The 19,319-nt window shown below is 48.7% G+C and overlaps 1 protein-coding gene and 3 non-coding genes across 6 annotated transcripts; all 4 read right to left on the reverse strand.

The window, feature by feature from the left end:
- Positions 1 to 6: 6 nt before the first annotated feature.
- Positions 7 to 16,246, reverse strand: DDX39B (DExD-box helicase 39B). 3 transcript variants are annotated; one of them, XM_006154247.3, is made up of 11 exons: positions 16,117 to 16,246; positions 14,606 to 14,947; positions 13,722 to 13,849; positions 13,091 to 13,183; positions 7,150 to 7,333; positions 5,470 to 5,588; positions 3,371 to 3,502; positions 1,730 to 1,839; positions 1,494 to 1,638; positions 461 to 608; positions 7 to 205 (listed from the first exon to the last, which is right to left on the reverse strand). In XM_006154247.3, exons 2-11 carry the CDS (start codon positions 14,814 to 14,816, stop codon positions 189 to 191), a joined length of 1,287 nt encoding a protein of 428 aa, XP_006154309.1. In that variant the 5' UTR covers positions 14,817 to 14,947; positions 16,117 to 16,246; the 3' UTR covers positions 7 to 188. The 3 variants fall into 3 exon arrangements, with proteins under 3 accessions (XP_006154309.1, XP_006154310.1, XP_027629905.1); XM_006154248.3 differs by lacking the exon at positions 16,117 to 16,246 and adding an exon at positions 16,029 to 16,047; XM_027774104.1 differs by lacking the exons at positions 7,150 to 7,333; positions 13,722 to 13,849; positions 14,606 to 14,947; positions 16,117 to 16,246.
- On the reverse strand, positions 7,024 to 7,100 carry LOC114008849 (small nucleolar RNA SNORD83). The gene has a single exon (XR_003550348.1). It is a non-coding gene; the product is annotated as a small nucleolar RNA SNORD83 (small nucleolar RNA).
- Positions 9,368 to 9,444, reverse strand: LOC114008850 (small nucleolar RNA SNORD83). The gene has a single exon (XR_003550349.1). It is a non-coding gene; the product is annotated as a small nucleolar RNA SNORD83 (small nucleolar RNA).
- On the reverse strand, positions 15,307 to 15,382 carry LOC114008857 (small nucleolar RNA SNORD83). Its single transcript, XR_003550356.1, has one exon. It is a non-coding gene; the product is annotated as a small nucleolar RNA SNORD83 (small nucleolar RNA).
- Positions 16,247 to 19,319: the final 3,073 nt, after the last annotated feature.

Consider the following 19,319-nt stretch of genomic DNA (forward strand, 5'->3'; position numbering starts at 1 on the left):
CCCGCGTTTCATTTCTAGTTTTGTTAAAAAAGCTCTGACAAATCGGGAAATGGGACTGAGGGGTGGTGATGCACAAGGAGGCAGCCGGGTGGGGCCGTCGGGGCAGGTGGCAGTAGTGTCTCCTTCACCCCACGCCTGGTCCTCTTCGGAGGGGACAGACTGTCAGCATTCCAGAAGGGGCGGGTCCTCTACCGTGTCTGCTCAACTGAGGAGGAAACACGGCACCGTCAGAACAAGGCATGAAAGCGAACACGGGCAGACACGCACGCAGACGCGGGGCTGTGCGGGGGAGGACAGACGTGGGGTGCGACAGAGATGATCTGATGAGAGACCCCACAGAGAGGACGACGCCACAGCCCACGTGGCCTCAGAGACCAGGGGCATGAGTTGGCCGAGGGCCTGTACACCAGGCCCTCCTGACACAGTGGGACTGGGGACGCGGGTGGAGCCTGACACTCACTGTAGGAGGAGATGTCGATCTCGTCGGGCAGCTCGCTGATGTTGACCTCGAAGCGATCCTGCATGTCATTGAGGATCTTGGCGTCGTTCTCATCCGACACGAACGTGATGGCCAAGCCCTTGGTGCCAAACCGGCCCGCTCTGGCCACCTGCAAGGAGATGGAGGGGAGCAATGAAGGACTCAGAGGAGGGAAGGCAGCCAGGGGGAGGGACGAAGATACATGGTGTGAAAAAATACAGAAGAGGGACCAGCAGTTAGCGTAATGGCTACATTGCTGAACTCCCATGTAGTCGACCATGGTTCAAGTCCTGGACCTGGTGGCTTAAACTCATGCCATGCACGTGTGCGAAGATACACATAGATAAGGAGATGGGGGCCAGTCAGTGGCACAGTGATTAAGACTCCTGGACTTGGCGGCTTGAGAAAGACACAGGACAAGTGTCTGTGTCCAAACTCCCGAAAGGGGATGAATTGAGAGACTGTGATGTGCCCATGCCCCACGAGGGGTGCTTTCTCACTTTCCCCATCTCTCTTCTTCAGCAAGCACACACACCATCTGGCAAATCTGACATAAAAAAGGGGGAGGAAGGTGGCATGGTGGTTAAAGCTCTGGACTCCCACATGGCCGACTGTGGTTAGAGTCTTGGACTGATGGCTTGCTTTCCTTTTCCCTTTCGGTCTCTCTGGTCAAATTAAATAATAAAAAAGGGAGGGAAGAGGTTTTTGCTATAGGGCACATGCGCTCGCCAGACAGACAGAGACAGAGAGATAGAAAGCGAGAAATCACCCCCTAGTGTGGATGGCCACGCCGCAATCCCTTCTCCGTTCTCCTCTCAGGATCTTGGGCACGCACGCACACACACCCAGCACGAGTTTAAGCCACTGGGTCTGGGACTCGAACCACAGTTGACTACATGGGAGTCCAGCAACACAGCCATTAGGCCAACTGCTGGTTCCCCCAAAAAAAACCTTCTTTTAAAAAATAAAGGAAAGGGGGTGGGAAAGTAGAATGCCCTCCTGGTGTAGGACTCACCCTATGCAGGTATGTGTCAGAATCTTCAGGCATGTCGTAGTTAAAGGCAATGTTCACTCGCTCAATGTCCATGCCTCGGCCAAACAGGTTGGTAGCTACAAGAATTCTTCGTTGAAAGTCTTTAAACTGCTGATACCGAGAAAGCCTTTGTGATAAAGGAAATTACGAAATTGTTGAGATTCCCTTTCTACAATTATCTCTTTTCCTCTCTAGGTCACAAAACATCTCCATCTCACCTCTCCTCCTGGGGCATCCCACGGTGGATGGCAATAGCTGGGAAGTTCTGCTCCACCAGAAGCTGGGCCAGAGCAATGCACCGCTGCACAGACTTCACAAAGATCACCACCTGGGGGCGACGTGGGGTGAGTGGGGCCGTGGGTCACAGCGCGTGAGAAAGGCCATGCTGGAGTTTCCAACAAGTACTCTCTTCTCAGCAATTCCCTTTAATCCCTTATTTCCTACCACATATTTACTCTCCTCCTCTAAATGTAATGTAGCCTTTCTCTCAGCTGATTTTACCAGTAACCTAGCCGGAGAAGGCGGAGAAGGTGCGGAGAACAGTAACTAAGTTGCCCAACATGCTAGATGATAAAGATAAAACTCACTCCTGACTATGTGAAAATTAAACCTAAGCTCTGGAAAGACCAGGAATGATATTCCTACTCACAAAATATTAAACCTAATTGTTTTTAGTACAAATAGATCGCATGACTGTTTAATCCATGCCATGTGTCTTCTCAGTAAGTAGTACAATAAACAGACTTAAGAATCCTAACATGCCCAAAGTAGTGCAAGATCTTTTTTTTTCGTGGAGAGGTTTTCTCTATAGGGCACGTGCGCTCACCAGACAGACAGAGAGAGACAGAGAGACAGAAAGCGAGAAATCACCCCCCAGAGGGGATGGTCACGCCGTGATCCCTTCTCCTCTCGGGATCTTGGGCACGCACGCACACACGCCCGGCGTGAGTTTTAAGCCACCGGGTCCGAGACACGAACCGCGGTCGACTATGTGGGAGTCCAGCGACATAGCCATTACGCTAACTGCTGGTTCCCAATAGTGCAAGATCTTCATAAACTTTATTAAAGCCCTTCTCAGGTTTTAATTTTACTAAATATTTTATTTTATCCATGTCAGCCATGGCACAGAAAAGCACAGAACTTATCCATGTCAGCCATGGCACAGAAAAGCACCCCCCAAAAAGACATTTCTGACCTAAAAGAAATTTATTTGGAGAGATTTTTGCTATAGGGTTCGTGCACTCACCAAAGAGACAGAGAGAAAGCAAAAAATCACCACCACCACCACCACCCCCAGGGAGAATGGCCATACCACAATCCCTTCTCCACTCTCCCTACCCGCATCCCGTCTCCACTCTCCTCTTGGGATTTTGGCCATGCACATATACGTCCCCGGCATGAGTTTTAAGCCATCGGGTCTGGGACTCGAACCGCAGTCAACTTATGTGGGAGTCCAGTGACGTAACCATTACAACATCTGCTGGTCCCAAGAAATTTCTGTAATGTGCCAGCCAGAAGGAGAGGGTATGGTCATGCCACAATCTCTTCTCTTTTTCTCCACCCTATTGTGATTTGGAGCATGAATATGCATGCACACGGCCCCACACACACAAAGGCTTGTTTTCCAAGCTGTTGGGGCCAGAATTTGAACTGTGCAACCAGCCATGTGGGATCCAGCAATCTTAGCCACTAGGCCACAGAGACAGCCCCTAAAAAAACATTTTAGGAGAATTTTCCCACCATTTTCTTCCACATCACATACGTGTTTCCTCAATAAAAAAGTACTTAAAACACAGGCTTCCGCTACAGCCAAAGGTGCATCCAATGCTCATCTCCCTACTGGATCTTGAACAGCTGACCTGGTTGAACTCAAGGACATCCAGAAGGTCAAAGAGCTTCCGGTTCTTCTCGTTGTCCTTCAGTTTCACGTAGTACTGCTGCAATCCATGCAGCGTCAACTTCGTCTCATCATCCACGAAGATCTCCATTGGCTGGGGGGGAGGAAGGGGGTAGGGAACGGGAGGAGGGCAGAGTGGGGGGGAAAAACCTGGGGGGGTGGAGGAAGTTGATCTCCAATACACCCCATGGGGGGGATGGGGAGAAGTGAGAAGACTGAAAACCCAACCCCACCCCCAAAAATTCCCTTATTTTACTGTGGTCTCTTTTGCATTAGATCTAATTGTCTTCCTCACGGAGGAGTTTTAAAACTGCCCAACTGAAGAATCTCATGGAAAAGGAACTTCACAAAGGTAAAGGACTGGAGAGACCACCCAATGGCAAGATGCCATTACCTCAAATGGAGGTGGTGGACAGAAAATGGGATGTGATTCTCAAAGACAGAACATGATCCAAACACCTGGGAAATAATGGGAAACAGTGACCCAAGGTCAGAGTAACTCCATCAGAGCTGGTTGTAAGAACATGAGGGAACAAGGACTGCTCCATTTACATTCTTTCCCCTAAGAGTCTTAGGCACAGAAGGAAAGTGATGTCTTTAAGACCTGAATGTGACAAAGGACATAGTCAAAATGCCATTTAAGAAGCCGAGATTACTCAGGATGAGTAAAACTTGCTTCCGTCAACAGGGAATACTTGTGGATGAGACAATCTCTGAACTAAGAGTCAGACCACCCCCAGCTCACATGGCAGGTATCGATACACAGGGCTACAGAACACACAGAGCAGCAGATGCGTTCATCCTCAAAATAAAAAAACCACCCATGAAGGGGAGGAAGTAGCACTGAAAGTGACAGAAAAGGACCAAGGAAGTCCCAAAGCCTAACTTTCCTATCACTCTTCATACTGTATTTGGGAACACAGGCTGCAAGATGGAAAGGAGGTGTGTGTATGTACTTCCCTCCCTCTCCAGGGAAAGCTCAGACGCCCAACCCCAGAAGGTAGGCTAACGAGGCAAGCTTTCTAAAAAGCAGCTCCACGCCTCGTTCAAATGTTAGCTGTCGCTCCAGGTCCAAATAAAGACAAGAGCCACTCCGTGGACAGGAGCACTGCTCACACGACGGCCGCCTGGCCCCGAGCCCTAGCACCCACCTGGTTACAGCCAAGTGGAGCTCTCCACTTTACCCTTCCAACATCCCTCTCCTTTGAGTATTAAAAAAAAAAGGTTTTAAAGAAAAAAAATCTACCACCCCATTCAGGATACCCCTCCCCCAACATATATGGGGGTAAACAGGGCATGGCACGCGTTGGGTTCAGGAAAAAAACCGGGAACGGAAAAAGAGGCTGGTCTGGGCCTCAGCTTCCTGGTCGGGTTTCCCCGCGGCCTCCGCTGCCGCCATCCACCGCCGGGTGCCGTCCGCATTCCCTCGCCGCGCCACGGTGCTTCTCTGCTGCCGGCTCACATCAACCGAGGTTCCGGATGGGTGCGAGGAGGTATGGGCAGGAAGGAGTAGGGAATCGGGGACTGAGGTGCCAAAGGCCCCCAACCCCGGAGGTGGGGAGGGGGTGGATTCATTTGCGCTGTTGGCTCTTCTTGTGGACATGCCCTGCCATCTGTCTGTCCCTCTCTTGCTCTCCTGCCACCGGGAGGTATGAGTTTTGGTGAGCAGAAGGCTCCAGTTGGATGCTTGATGCCACCTTGAGGGTGCGTGGCTGTAGGGGGTATGTAGGAGACGATGGGTGGGTGGTAGGGCAGAAAATCCTGCCCTCCCCCAAAAGGGAGAAGAGGTTCAAAAATGCCGTGATTTCAAAAAAAAAAGTCGAACACTACCCGCTCTCACGTTAGCCCGACCAAGTCTTCCGGAGTTTCCCTGGCACCCGCGCAGACCCTAACGCTAGCTGTCTCTGCCTCTGTGTGTTTCTTCAAGGAGCCATCACTCCCAGATGGCCGCAGGCCCCCTTCTTGACGCTTGAACGACAAGGGAGTCTGGAGGAGGAGGGCGAGGAAGGGGAGGAGGCAGCGGGCGGGGAGTGGAGGGAGAGAAGGTAGAAGGGTATTTACATCTTGCATGAACTTGCGGCAGACTGGACGAATCTCTTTGCTCAAGGTAGCACTGAACATCATGACCTGCTTCTCATGGGGGGTCATGCGAAAAATTTCCTGGACATCCCGACGCATGTCTGTAAGAAAAAAAAAATCACAGACAAAAATAAGCAGCTATAAAAACAGATCAGAAGTAGACTTTCCACAGTAAGGTGAAGATGGCTGAAAATGGGGTAAACAAGGGAGTCACTTCAGAAAAAGATGACCTGAGGTATCTCTCTAGTCAATTACCTCCAACCACTTTAAAATCAAATCCATAGTAAAAATATTAATAGAAAGATCAACAAATCTGCACTAACAATTGGGGATAAGGCTCCAGCTTTGTTTTAACCAAGCAAGAAATATGAAATCCCCAAGTCTGTAATTATGCAATAAAGATAAAACCACTGCAGAGGTTTATAAGGATAAGGGCTTTTTAAAATGTATTATAAGGGACCAGCAGTTAGCGTATGGCTATGTTGTTGGACTCCCATGTAGCTGACCGTGGTTCGAGTCCCAGACCTGGTGGCTTAAAACTCACGCCGGGTGCGTGTACGTGTGTGCCCAAGATCCCAAGAGGAGAATGGAGAAGGGACTGCAGCATGGCCATCCCTCCTGGGGGGTGATTTCTCGCTTTCTGGCTCTCTGTCTGTCTGACAAGCACATGCGCCTTATGACAAAAACCTCTCCAAAAAATAAATTTAAAAAATAATAAAATGCATTACGAGCCCTTTTCCCAATTCCTTTCTCACCTAGCCTCAGCCTCCAGCAATATACAAATACGGGGCACTTACTGGCATCTGACATCCAAGTCCATCCTATGCCTCCCTGGACACACTCAGGCAGTATGACACCCGACCTGAGCCCTCCTTAGCGCATGCCATCTACGGTGATCACTTGGAATGACCTCTCTGGGCCTATGTCCATCCCCCCTCTCCTAAACACCAAAATTCCGTTCTTACAATCTTTTATTATCCCCACTTAGCACACTAGAATACTGCACTATAAAAATTTTCCAGATTCTCCACATTAATTCTGGAACTCAAGCTCTGAAAGCTTTCCAGCTTTAGAACGCGATCACACATGCTGTGCTGGGCATGGGAGGAGAGAAGACTCTCCTCAGGCTGACCTCTCCTCTACGACACCAGGACAGCAGTCTATCGAGAGAAGGGTGGTGGTGACAACTTGTGTCTAAGATTATCAGTCTCCCACTCTCAAATATAAAGGAACACCTATCATAGAAAAGAAAAAACAACACCCCCATCACCAAGGTCACTGAAAAACACAGCAGAAGGACAGCTGGGTGACAGAGTGGTAATGCGCTGCTCAAGTAAAGCTGGGTCCACAGGGAGACGACAGGTTTGGTTCCCCAGTCGCCCGGTACACACGAGGCAACTGTACCCATAATCCCAGAGGCCAGGCAGGGTGGAAATCACGGCATGAGACCCTGTTGAGGGTATTTTTCCCTCCCCCCAACTTATTAAAGAAAAGGAAAAAAAAATCAAGCAGTGTTGTAACAACCAGGGAGCCCAGAGCCATCAGTCATGGGTGATAGATGAGGAGTCGTCCTTGCACAGAAGTGCTCCTGTACCAAATAAACATCATTTGGCTCAAAGGTAACTGCCCAGACAACAGCCCAGGCACGGCACTGCCACTCACCGAGCTGTTCAAGCATCTTATCACACTCATCCAAGATAAAGTGTTTGATGTGTTTGAGATTGAGGCTCTTATTTCGAGCTAGGGCGAGGATCCGGCCGGGAGTCCCCACGACGATATGCGGGCAGTTCTTCTTCAGCACCTCTTCATCCTTCTTGATGGACAGACCACCAAAAAATACTGCAACCTGCCACGCCAGGAGAAAAAAGTATCTCACAAGAAAGGAAAGGTTCCAATCTTCCCAGAGTTTCCAGCTCAATCTAAACCAATCCTTGGGACACATCAGAACTAAGAGGAACTTTAGAGGTCAACTCACCTAAAATTCTAACGTCCGCCAAACACTGAGGTTAAGAAACAAGTGCCTTATCCAAGGTCCCAAAATCACATCACTAGTCAAGGAGTGAAGACTAGCATTCGGTTGTCTTGACTTTTTTTAACCATTTTTCTTCCCATGACTCTAGGGCCAGACTTCATTTCAAGAATAAGGACTGGGGGGAACCAGCAGTTAGCGTAATGGCTATGTCGCTGGACTCCCACGTAGTCGACCGCGGTTCGTGTCCCGGACCCGGTGGCTTAAAACTCACGCCGGGCGCGTGTGCGTGCATGTGCGTTCGTGCCCAAGATCCCGAGAGGAGAATGGAGGAGAAGGGATTGCGGTGTGACCATCCCCCCTGGGGGGTGATTTCTCGCTTTCTGTCTCTATGTCTCTCTCTGTCTGTCTGGCAAGCGCACGCGCCCTACAGTGAAAATCTCTCCAAAAAAAAAAAAAAAGAATAAGGACTGGGGACCAACTGATGGTGTAATAGTGACATTGCTGGACTCCCACACGGTCGACCATGGTTCAAGTCCTAGACCTGGCGGCTTAAAACTCATGTCAGAAGTGTGTGCGTGCATGCCCAAAATCCCGAGAGAAGAATGGAAGAAAAGGGACTATGGTGTGGCCATCCATCTAGGGGGTGATTTCTCACTTTTTGTATCTCAGTCTGTCTCTCCAGTGAGTGCATACACCCTACAGTAAAACTCTCTTAAAAATAAATAAATAAATAAATAAATAAATAAATAAGGACTGAAATATGGAACAGCCCAGCCACCTAGTGGTTGAGAGCCTGATCCCACACAACCCACACAGCCAACTATGACATGAATCCTGGCCCAAGAAGAGTGAGAAACACACTGGAGGCATGCATGTGTGAGTCCAGATCCCAACAGGAGGGAGACAGAGAGGAATTACAGCATGAACACATCCACTGAAGAATGCATTCTCCCTCTCCAAGCAAGTGTGCATGCCCTCTGACAATTAAAAAAATACAGAGCCTGGGCTGGCAGGTAGTTAGGGGCACTGGACTCCCCGATGGCCAACCGTGGTTCAAGTCCCGGACCTAGCAGTTTGCTTTCTCACTTTCCCTCTCTCTCCCTCTCCCATTCCCACTCTGACCCTCGCTGGTCAAATTAAAGTAAGTAAATAGTTAAGTAAAATAATTCTTAAAAAATAAATAAATAAATACAGAGTCAGCTCCACAGTCTAGAACAGGGATCCCCAACCAGTGGCAGTTCGTGGCCTGAGAGTGCCAAGCCAGTCTGGCCTACACACTGCGGAGCAGGGGGTGGGTAGCAGGTTAATGCTTGAGGCTTCACCTGTGTTTACAACCACTCCTCATGGCTCACACTGCCAAATGGGCTCCACCTCCTGTAAGACTTTTCCAGATTCTCCACATTAATTCTGGAACTCAAGCTCTGAAAGCTTTCCAGCTTTAGAACGCGATCACACATGCTGTGCTGGGCATGGGAGGAGAGAAGACTCTCCTCAGGCTGACCTCTCCTCTACGACACCAGGACAGCAGTCTATCGAGAGAAGGGTGGTGGTGACAACTTGTGTCTAAGATTATCAGTCTCCCACTCTCAAATATAAAGGAACACCTATCATAGAAAAGAAAAACAACACCCCCATCACCAAGGTCACTGAAAAACACAGCAGAAGGACAGCTGGGTGACAGAGTGGTAATGCGCTGCTCAAGTAAAGCTGGGTCCACAGGGAGACGACAGGTTTGGTTCCCCAGTCGCCCGGTACACACGAGGCAACTGTACCCATAATCCCAGAAGCCAGGCAGGGTGGAAATCATGGCATGACACCCTGTTGAGGGTATTTTTTCGCTCCCCCCAACTTATTAAAGAAAAGGAAAAAAAAAAAATCAAGCAGTGTTGTAACAACCAGGGAGCCCAGAGCCATCAGTCATGGGTGATAGATGAGGAGTCGTCCTTGCACAGAAGTGCTCCTGTACCAAATAAACATCATTTGGCTCAAAGGCAGTAGAACTGGATTCTCATGGGAGCACAAGCCCGACTGGTGATGGCTTCACCATACACTGCAATGTGGTAGTGGTGGGAATGGGGTGCATGGTGCATATGGGACACTTGGGCCATCCCAGGACCAGGCCTGCCACCCGTGGTCCATGGAGCAATTCTCTCCCATGAGGCCAGTCCCTGGTGCCAAGAAAGCTGGGGACTGCTAGTAGTTAAAGGAGATGGATCCCATGTAGCAGACTGAGTTTATCACAGCCCTGGAAGCTTCAAAAACACACTAGACGTGGGGGTCGGCAGGTGGCACAGTGCTGAAGGCACTGGACTCATGTAGCAGACTGTGGTTTGAGTCTGAGACCCAGTGGCTTGAAATTCATTACCAGGCACATGTGCATACATGCCCAAGATCCTGAGAGAAGAATGGAGAAGGGTGGATCGTGGCATGGCTATCGCCCCCGTGAGGTGATTTCTCACTTTCTCTGTCTCTGTTTCTGGGGAGCACACACTCCCTATAGCAAAAATCTCTCTCTAAAACAAAACAAAACACACCAGGCATGTGTGTGTACCTGCCCAAAATCTCGAGAGAGTGGAAAAATGGAGGAGAATGTTTGTCTCTGGTGAGCTCATGCACCCTCTGGCAATTAAAAAAAATAAATAAATAAAGGAAAGGAAAAAAGACAACAAGAAGTTACCACTGTCAAGAACCCCAAAAGGGGACCAGCAGTTAGCGTAATGGCTGTGTCGCTGGACTCCCCCGTAGTCAACCGCAGTTCGAGTCACAGACCGGGTGGCTTAAACTCACGCCGGGTGCGTGTGCGTGCGTGCCCAAGATCCCGAGAGGAGAATGGAGGAGAAGGGATTGCGGCGTGGCCATCCCCCCTGGGGGGTGATTTCTCACTTTCTATCTCTCTGTCTCTCTCTGTCTGGCGGGCACATGTGCCCTATAGCAAAAACCTCTCCGAAAAAAAAGAAGAGATATTTGGGGACTAGCAGTTAGGGTAATGGCTATGTTGCTGGACTCCCATGTAGTCGACCGTGGTTCGTGTCCCGGACCCGGTGGTTTAAAACTCACGCCGGGCGCACACCCCGCCAGGCGCATGTGCATGCGTGCCCAAGATCCTGAGAAGAGAATGGAGGAGAAGGAACTGCGGGGTGACCATCCCCCCTGGGGGGTGATTTCTTGCTTTCTGTCTCTATGTTTCTCTCTCTCTCTCTGGCAAGTGCACTCACCCTGTAGCGAAAACCTCTCAAAAAAAAAAAAAGAACCACAAAAAGCACATGAAACATCAAGTTTTCCTAACTGAACTGAGATTTTAAACACTTTAACACAACCTTATACTGACTTACACCTTATATTGACTCATCCTAAGTATGTTAAAAGCACACTAAACCCACAGCAAAACTGTCTTTTATGTTCAAAGCGGAGGAGAACAATCAAGGAATCATAGTCACAGCTCTTAGTTCTACTGTAACTCTAAAATCACGGGCCACGGGTCACACACATTCGTGGTGAGACAGAAAGCACACCACCACCTACGAAGGATGCTTGCCAAAAAATGTTTACCCCAAATCAATTAAGCTTTCAAATACAAATTTCAGTTTATAGGAAATACCAAGAGGAAAGAGCAGGCTAAACAATGTAAGGGAATAGCCAGATAAATCCACTAGAACATTCTATAGAACTGTTCTACCCTCAACAAGTCACTGTAACAATTTTGAGTGAGAGTAAGGAAGGAAAGAATACATAATGATAATTTATATTTAATCCTGTCACCAAGAACATCCTCTTTTGAGAAGCAAAGGGATTGGTGAGTAGGACCTACAGACAGAAGGAACAAAATCCTAGCTCACTACTGAGCACAATAAATGTTTCCATAGTTGTAACAATGTAAATCATGTCCTGGTCTCCGACTCTCAGCATCAACCTACAGAAGCCGGCTGGGTGAGCTAACAAGGTAAAGCTACGGGCGCTGGTGATGTAAGAATAGGGGTTACAGGGCCAGGACAAAGATGTGCACATACACATACAGGTCCTATTTAAACAATTAAGATCAATACACCTGCGAAAACCAGGAGTAACAGCATACACAGCGAAACGTTTTGCTGTAAATCACAAAGACTTTAAGTTAGTAAACTGAGAAACAAACCTAATCCTTGGTTACACAGGCCCATTACAGGGAAAAAAAGTGATTATGGCTCAGAGGACCAGAGATGAGAGAACACAAATATTTGCACTGTATGGCCTTCTGGATTACTATTACTACTCTAGTTTTTAAGAAAATGTCATTTTAGGCCAATGACTACATTCATCTCTAGTTCCTTTTAAAATATAATAGAGAAGAAAATCTTAATCTGAACAGAACACCCAGCAGGAGTAAGAAGTCAGACATCAGTGCTCATCAAGCTCCCATCACCTAGGATCTTGCAAGAACATAGTTAGTAAATCTGGGGAGGACCTACATAACCTGCATTCCCAACAAGTTCCCCAATATTTCTGAACCACACCACATCAACATTAAGTAATGGACAACTCAGGCCAACTGTTACAGTCCTCAACATCTTTCAATTCTCTGAAATTCTGAAGAACCCTAAAAATTCACACACCATAACGGAGCTGTTTTAGCTACTCGAGTTTTTTCTTGCCACAACTCCAAAATTCTCAACCTATCAACCAAAACACAGCAAAATGACTTAAAGCCAGTGTAAAGAAGTAGCAAAAATAGGTGGTCCTACTGTAACCATCATCCACAGTCCAACCATGATATCTCCTGCTACGCAGGCCCATCTTTTAAGAGTTGTTTATTTAAGCTTATTATTCTTTTTAAGAATTATTTTACTTAACTTTATTTATTTATTTATTTTTAATTTGACCAGAGAGGGACAGAGCAAGAGAGAGGGGGAAAGTGCAACCAAGATGCCAGGTCCCAGATGCAAACTATGGTTGGCCATATGGGAGTCCAGTGCCCTTAACAACCATGCCACCTGTCGGACCATTCTTTTTATTTTAATTTGCTGTGGGGTATGAGCACTCACCAGATGAGAAAGCAAGAAAGAAAGCCACCAGGTCCAGACTCAAACCAGGTCAGCCATGTGGGAGTCCAACGCCTCAACCACACCACCTGCTGGACCCTATGCAGGCTTATTCATACTGTGTATTAACTAAGGCAAACTAGCACTTCTCCAAAATTAAATACAGCAAGCATCTCAGGTTAAAATTCATAACCAAACGAGTCCGACGTTTCAGTAAAATCTTTTTGTCACTCGCCAGAGGAAAGAAGAGAGAAAACACTACCCCAGTGGGGTATGATCAAGCCTCCTCCATTTTTCCTTCCTGTCAAGCATCTGAGCATACATACACAAGCACCTAGCGTGATTTCAATACGTGAGGCCACGATGAGAACCACGGTCAACCATGTGGGATCCAGCTTTCTACGCACAGCATTTAAGCACTGTGCTATAAGGCCAGCCCTTCAATAAAAAGTCTCTTATTCCCAAAGTCTGTGGGAACTTACTATCAGTTACATGTACTATGAGTGACATGTACAGATAAGTATTTAACACCTGCAGAAAGAGGCTGCTGAGCTGCAAGTTTCCAACACTTCACTCCCCACACACTCACTCTCCCAGACGTCTTACCCTGGCTTACCTTGACATTGGGCATGTATTTAGAGAAGCGCTCATATTCCTTGCTGATCTGAAAGGCCAGCTCCCTCGTATGACACATCACCAGCACAGACACCTTGGCAAGGACAGGAACAGACATACACTAAGTATATCCCTTCCATCATTTCCTCTGGAAAAGTTATCATCAAAAAAGTACACCTCTCAGACCATAAACGACTTCAACTCTAAGATCTAAATCATTAACTTCATGCTCACTACAAAGCACTCCCCTCAGCTGTCAGAACTCTCCACCGCTGTCGGGGTGAGGTCATCTCAGCCAGAAGTGCTCATAGCTCTGAAAACATAGCATGTAGCTAGAAAAGAAATACCCTCTCTGCTTTAAATGTAAATGAGAAATTATGAAATAGAAAAAAGATGCTTAAAAATTTTAAATAAGGAAACTCTACTTTGGAAGTACAAAAGTATTAAAAAAACAACTATTTTACAACGTAATAAAGCACTATATCTAATACACACATAACTTCATATATTTCACTTTCTTCTACAATTAAATGGCTAAAGAATAAACACCCAAAAATAAAGAAAGAAAAAGAAACATCCTTCCCACGTATTACTAATCCAAATGTCCTCCCCAGCACTCTCCGCAAGTATACCTGTCCAGTAACTGGCTCCAGCTGCTGCAGTGTGGCCAGCACAAACACTGCTGTCTTTCCCATGCCCGACTTGGCCTGGCACAGGACGTCCATTCCCAGAATGGCCTGAGGGATGCATTCATGCTGGACTAGAAGAGGGATTGAAAAAAAGATAATTAGACTTAAGTCTCCAGGCCAATTCAGCACTTTTTCACCACACCAAAGCCATGTCTCCGTCACTCAAGTGTCAGAATATCTCCCTGATTCTTGTCAACTTCCAGAGCCTTTCTACCTCTGCCCCCTCGACCAAATTCACTCGACAATCAGGCCCTTCTAGTTGTTTCTAGCTCTAGCTCCCTCCAGGTGCAGGCTTTTCCAGCCCTGCGAGCATCTCTTACACCCCGACTCTAGTACTTAACTTTCCTTAACAGGCTGTGGCCGCTCTGAGTGCCTGCCACAGACCACTTCTACTTAGGTTGCCATGCCTTGGATCACACAACCCTACAACCTTGGACAAAATGAAGAAGTCGGTATCTGACCCAGATACCTGTAAACCAGTTACACAGTTTCCAGAGACCAGAGTTGGTCTGGAGCAACAGAGAGGTACTAAAAGTCTAACCAGGCCATTCCTGGAGACTTAATACTGGAAGTCAAAATGACAAAATTAAAAACAGACAAGAAGAGTCAGTCTACGAAAACAGCAGACCTCCACATTCTTTTGAATCACTAGAACTTTTGAGCTACCACTCAGCCTATATAAGCCTCTTCTCCTGAAATAGTTTTTGATACTGTATTTCCCAATCGCTCCTAAACATAAACCTTTACCACCTGAGAAACCACGGACACATCTCGCCTCGTATCCTTAAAGACTCTAATGAGGGATCCCAGCCCAACAAAACATTTACCTTCTGATGGATGCTCAAAGCCACAGTCAACAATGGCCCGGAGCAACTCTGGCTTGAGCAGGAAGTCACGAAAGCCAGAGCTGTGGATGGAGACATAGGAACCCTTGACATCCTTCTTAGCAGGGGCCTCAGCCCCATCTCCCCCAGCTGCTGTCTCCACCTCATCATCTTCATAATCCAAGAGCTCATTGTCCACATCGTTCTCTGCCATAACTAGGCCGGCAGGGGGAGGAGGGGAGGGGCGTCTAGATGGGTTCACACAGAACAGGTGAAAACAAGGGGGAAGAGTGGGGCTTGAGGAACAGCAGAGGAAAACAAAGACACTAGTTTTTGACAGAAGAGCTACAAAACAAAACAAACAAACAAAAAAACAAGATTATCAGTCTGGAGCAGAGTTTTTACCACCGCTTTTCTATGCCCACACCCTTCCCACTTTCCCTTGAGCTGTGGAACCTTTACTGGGTGGGAGAAGGATAACTAACACAAAGCAAAAACAAAGGGCAAGCACTACAGAGATCGCGGGAAAGTGGTCCCAGGGGAAGTGGGTTAACACGAAAGTCCCCAACAAAACTGGGGTCAAAGGGCCCGTAAGGAAGAGGGAAGAAAAAGGATAAGGAAAAGCAGAACCTGACTAACGACTGAGGGGCGTGGAAGGGCCGTGACAGGAGACAGCACTGCCTCCTGCCATCTCACGTGCAGGCAGCCATCAGTCAAGGGTGATAGATTAAGGTCATCCCTGCGCAGAGCGCTCACTTCTCAGTGCAAACATCATGTGGCTGCCGTGCACCTCCCACAGCTCCCCAGTCTCCCGCTCCTCAGTGCGCCCCACCCGATGCTTAAGGGGTAGCGTAAAAAATAAAAAAAAAAGGTTCGGCCACAAGAAAATTCTCCCCTCCATCCTACAGTGAGTAAAATATTATACAAACTAGCAGTACAAAGGACCCCCGTTCTGCTTTAACATAAACTTTACCAAGGGGTCTCACACCATCGCCGAGTTACTCAAGTGAGACTCCTTTCCGAGAAACAGTGATATCACTCGTAACACGTGGGAAGAACGCCAAAATAACGGTGCGCAAGTCGAGGTGAGAAAAATCGAACCGGGCCCCAAAGCCGGCTCTTGCCTCCCAGTCCCATCGCGGCCCCAAAGGTGGCCCCGGGAAGAGAGAAAAGAAAAGAGCCCCGCCCTTCGCAAGTGCCCAGGACCACGAGACGCCGAGCACCGCCTCTAGTCGTCGCTAGGGCCTTCGGTAAGCGAGGTACCCACAGAAAAGCAGGGAGCAAAGGAACACAATGGCGCCGGAGCCACCATCTTGGATTGGGCCCCACCAGCTTCCTTGCCTCCCCCAAGGAGCTCCTCGCTCTAAAAGGGGATGCGAGCAATGGAAGTTAAGGACACAGTTGGGCCCAGCGAACTGACCACCACCTGCGAAGGAGGTATCAGGAGCCCATATGACAAGTTGGCTGCACAGAGACGAAGATGGAGGCGGATAATAGATAAGGCCGAACCTTACCTGAGCAGGAGAGCGCATATGGCGGCAACAACAGCAACGAAGGAGGGAATCTGCCTTCACTTCCGGTTCTCGGCTTCCCTCTCCCCGGCCTCCCGCCTTCGCGGCTGTCAGGGCGCAGGCGCAAAGGCCCGGAAGAGGGACCTTCCTCGGTTCTCTAACTCCGCGCGCCTCGGGGTTGCCTTTAGAAAATGCCTGTCTGAAATTTGTTTTCAAACCCACTCTAACGCCTCTGCTACTGCCAGTAATAAAAGGCATAAAGTAAACTAACATTTCCTCCTCCTGTTATCTTTATTCTCTCGTCCAACCCTTCTCCACGCCTCTCCTATCTTTGTTTAGGGTTCTGACACACAGGCCTTCTCTCTGGGCACCCTGGGTGGGCGCTCGAGGAAGCAGGTGGCAGGGGCTGCGAGTTCCCACGGGGTCCTTGGCCGGTAGTCAAGGTGACCTGTGGACCGCTGTGCAACGCCAGTGCCCCCTGAGGAGAGGGCGCTGCCTCTCCCCGGCCTCCCGCCTTCGCGGCTGTCAGGGCGCAGGCGCAAAGGCCCGGAAGAGGGACCTTCCTCGGTTCTCTAACTCCGCGCGCCTCGGGGTTGCCTTTAGAAAATGCCTGTCTGAAATTTGTTTTCAAACCCACTCTAACGCCTCTGCTACTGCCAGTAATAAAAGGCATAAAGTAAACTAACATTTCCTCCTCCTGTTATCTTTATTCTCTCGTCCAACCCTTCTCCACGCCTCTCCTATCTTTGTTTAGGGTTCTGACACACAGGCCTTCTCTCTGGGCACCCTGGGTGGGCGCTCGAGGAAGCAGGTGGCAGGGGCTGCGAGTTCCCACGGGGTCCTTGGCCGGTAGTCAAGGTGACCTGTGGACCGCTGTGCAACGCCAGTGCCCCCTGAGGAGAGGGCGCTGGCAGGTGTCAGGGAGTTGGAGGGAGCCGTCTCAGGGTCTAGCCCCAACCCGTTCCCAGCGTTGGGGTTGGTGAGCGGCGTGTGTCCATAATGACGTTGGCTGATGCCCTGGGGTTGGTGAGCAGGGGCTGCGACCCAGGAAGGTTTCTGAATCCAAGTGCGAGAGAGGGGGGTTCTGACCCAGGTGCGGAACGGTAGGGCTTTAGAAATGTACGGCATTCCCCGCCCCACCGCCCCAGTGTTCAGCCTGGAGTTTTTCCTGAATGAAACAAAGATGCTCTGGAAGTCAGAGCTGCTGGCTTCCGCTGATGTCCGACCATTTAACAACGTGTTTTTTGGGGTTTTTTTGGGGGGGGGTTTGTATTTTGGGTTTTTTGTTTGTTTTTGTTTTTGTTTGTGTGTGTGTGTGTTTGAGAGGTTTTTGCTATAGGGCGCGTGCGCTCCCCACAGAGAGACAGAGAGACAGAAAGCGAGAAATCACCCCCCAGGGGGGATGGTCACGCCGCAATCCCTTCTCCTCCATTCTCCTCCTGGGATCTTGGGCACGCACACACACGCGCCCGGAGGGAGTTTAAGTCACCGGTTCTGGGACTCATCATGGTCTACTACGTGGGAGTCCAGCGACATAGCCACTAAGCTAACTGCTGGTCTCCTGTTTAACAAAAGTTGACTACACGTTTGGCCCGTTCCCTGCCAGCGTTTTCGTGTTTAACACTAAGAGGGAGCTATCATTATTTCCATTTATAAAACAAGCAAACAGCTAAAGTGACATATCCAAAGTAATACACCAGTATGGTGACAGGCCACCAGCCTCTGATTCTTCACTGTGTCCTGCCCCCTACTTGAGAAATCTGGTCAATAGACTACCTTTGCTGATTTGGGGAAGTCACAGGGGTCATACAGTCTGGGTCACTTGCTGACAAAGGGAACCAGAAAAGTCGCAAAAGAGTTACAATCCAACTTGTAACATTTCTCCTCAGGCAATTTGCAAAGGTGGAATAGAAACACCTCCTGCTTGCCAGGGGCTTATAGCAAACATTATCCTATCACTACCAGGCAGCCTGTAGTCTTAGCTGAGAGGCTAAGGGAGCAGGATCCCGCACCGCCCACCGCAGTGTTCCACTGGCTGCTAACTGACCTGGCGTGTATATGGATGTGCCCCAAATCCTGACAGGATGAGGATAAGAAACAACCATGCCCCATTGTGGGGTGCTGTCTCCCTCTCCTACCTCTGTCTCAGGCAAGTACATGCACCCTCTGGCAATAAAAAATAAATACAGGCTAACTTACTGGCTTAAGTCCTTGGTGAAGCAGGCTTGTCTACTGTGGTGAAAACTGATTCAAGGATGAAGTTGTAGGACAGTCTTCCCAACTCTAACAATTTATTCAACACTATTGACTACCTACCCTTTTCTTTTGAAGAGATTTTTGCTATAGGGCACGTCCACTCCCAGACACAGTGAGAAATAACCCCCTGGGGGGGTGGTGGCGGGGCGGATGGCCACGCTGCAATCCCTTTTCCTCCATTCTCCTCTCGGGATCTTGTGCATGAACACATGTGCGCCTGGCATGAGTTTTAAGTTGCTGAGTGCAGGACTTGAACAGCGGTCAACTACGTGGGAGTCCAACGATGTAATCATTATGCCATCCGTTGGTCCCTTGCCTGCCTACCCTAATGCCAAGTGCTATCCTTGGTTCTTGGTACACAGCAGTGTACAGTCCTGTCCTCACAAAGTTCGTATAACAGGGGAGACAACACATTAACATAAGGTCAAGTAGTCATGAAGAAAAACTAAGGGGGCGGGACCAGCAGTTAGCATAATGGCTATGTCTCTGGACTCCCATGTAGTCGACCGGGTTCGCATCCTGGACCCGGCGGCTTAAAACTCACGCTGGGCACGTGTGCATGTGTGCCCAAGATCCCGAGAGGAGAACAGAGAAGAAGGGACTGCGGCATAGCCATCCCCCCAGGGGGTGATTTCTTGCTTTCTGTCTCTCTGTCTCTCTCTGTCTATCTGGTGAGCGGACATGCCCTATGGAAAAAAACCTCTCAAAAAAAAAAGAAAAAGGATTTTAAAAAAAGTAAGGGGGGCGAAGAACACCTGTTCCTACACTCAGCTCTTCTCTATAGTTGTCATCTATAGTCTCAAGTTTCCCAATGAGGAACCACATGCTTCTTAAAGAAATAAAGGACTATTCACTTTTGTTTCCCCAACAAGTTTCAGAGGACAGCCCCGTGAGGTATTTGGAGAATATGTAAGCAAAGAGCAAGAGAGTGAAGGAAAATGAGAAAGGAT

Source organism: Tupaia chinensis, unplaced genomic scaffold (genome assembly GCF_000334495.1).
Source record: "Tupaia chinensis unplaced genomic scaffold, TupChi_1.0 Scaffold000403_1, whole genome shotgun sequence".
NCBI lineage: Eukaryota > Metazoa > Chordata > Mammalia > Scandentia > Tupaiidae > Tupaia > Tupaia belangeri.

Bases quoted from the DNA above. Each gene is read 5' to 3' on its own strand.
- DDX39B (XM_006154247.3), bottom strand. From the start codon at position 14,816: ATGGCAGAGAACGATGTGGACAATGAGCTCTTGGATTATGAAGATGAT. The intron at 13,850-14,605 runs GTAAATGTTTTG...TCCCTCTTCTAG, and splicing joins CTTTGAGCATCCATCAGAAG to TCCAGCATGAATGCATCCCT. The intron at 3,503-5,469 runs GTAAATACCCTT...CCTCCCCCCCAG, and splicing joins GCCGCAAGTTCATGCAAGAT to CCAATGGAGATCTTCGTGGA.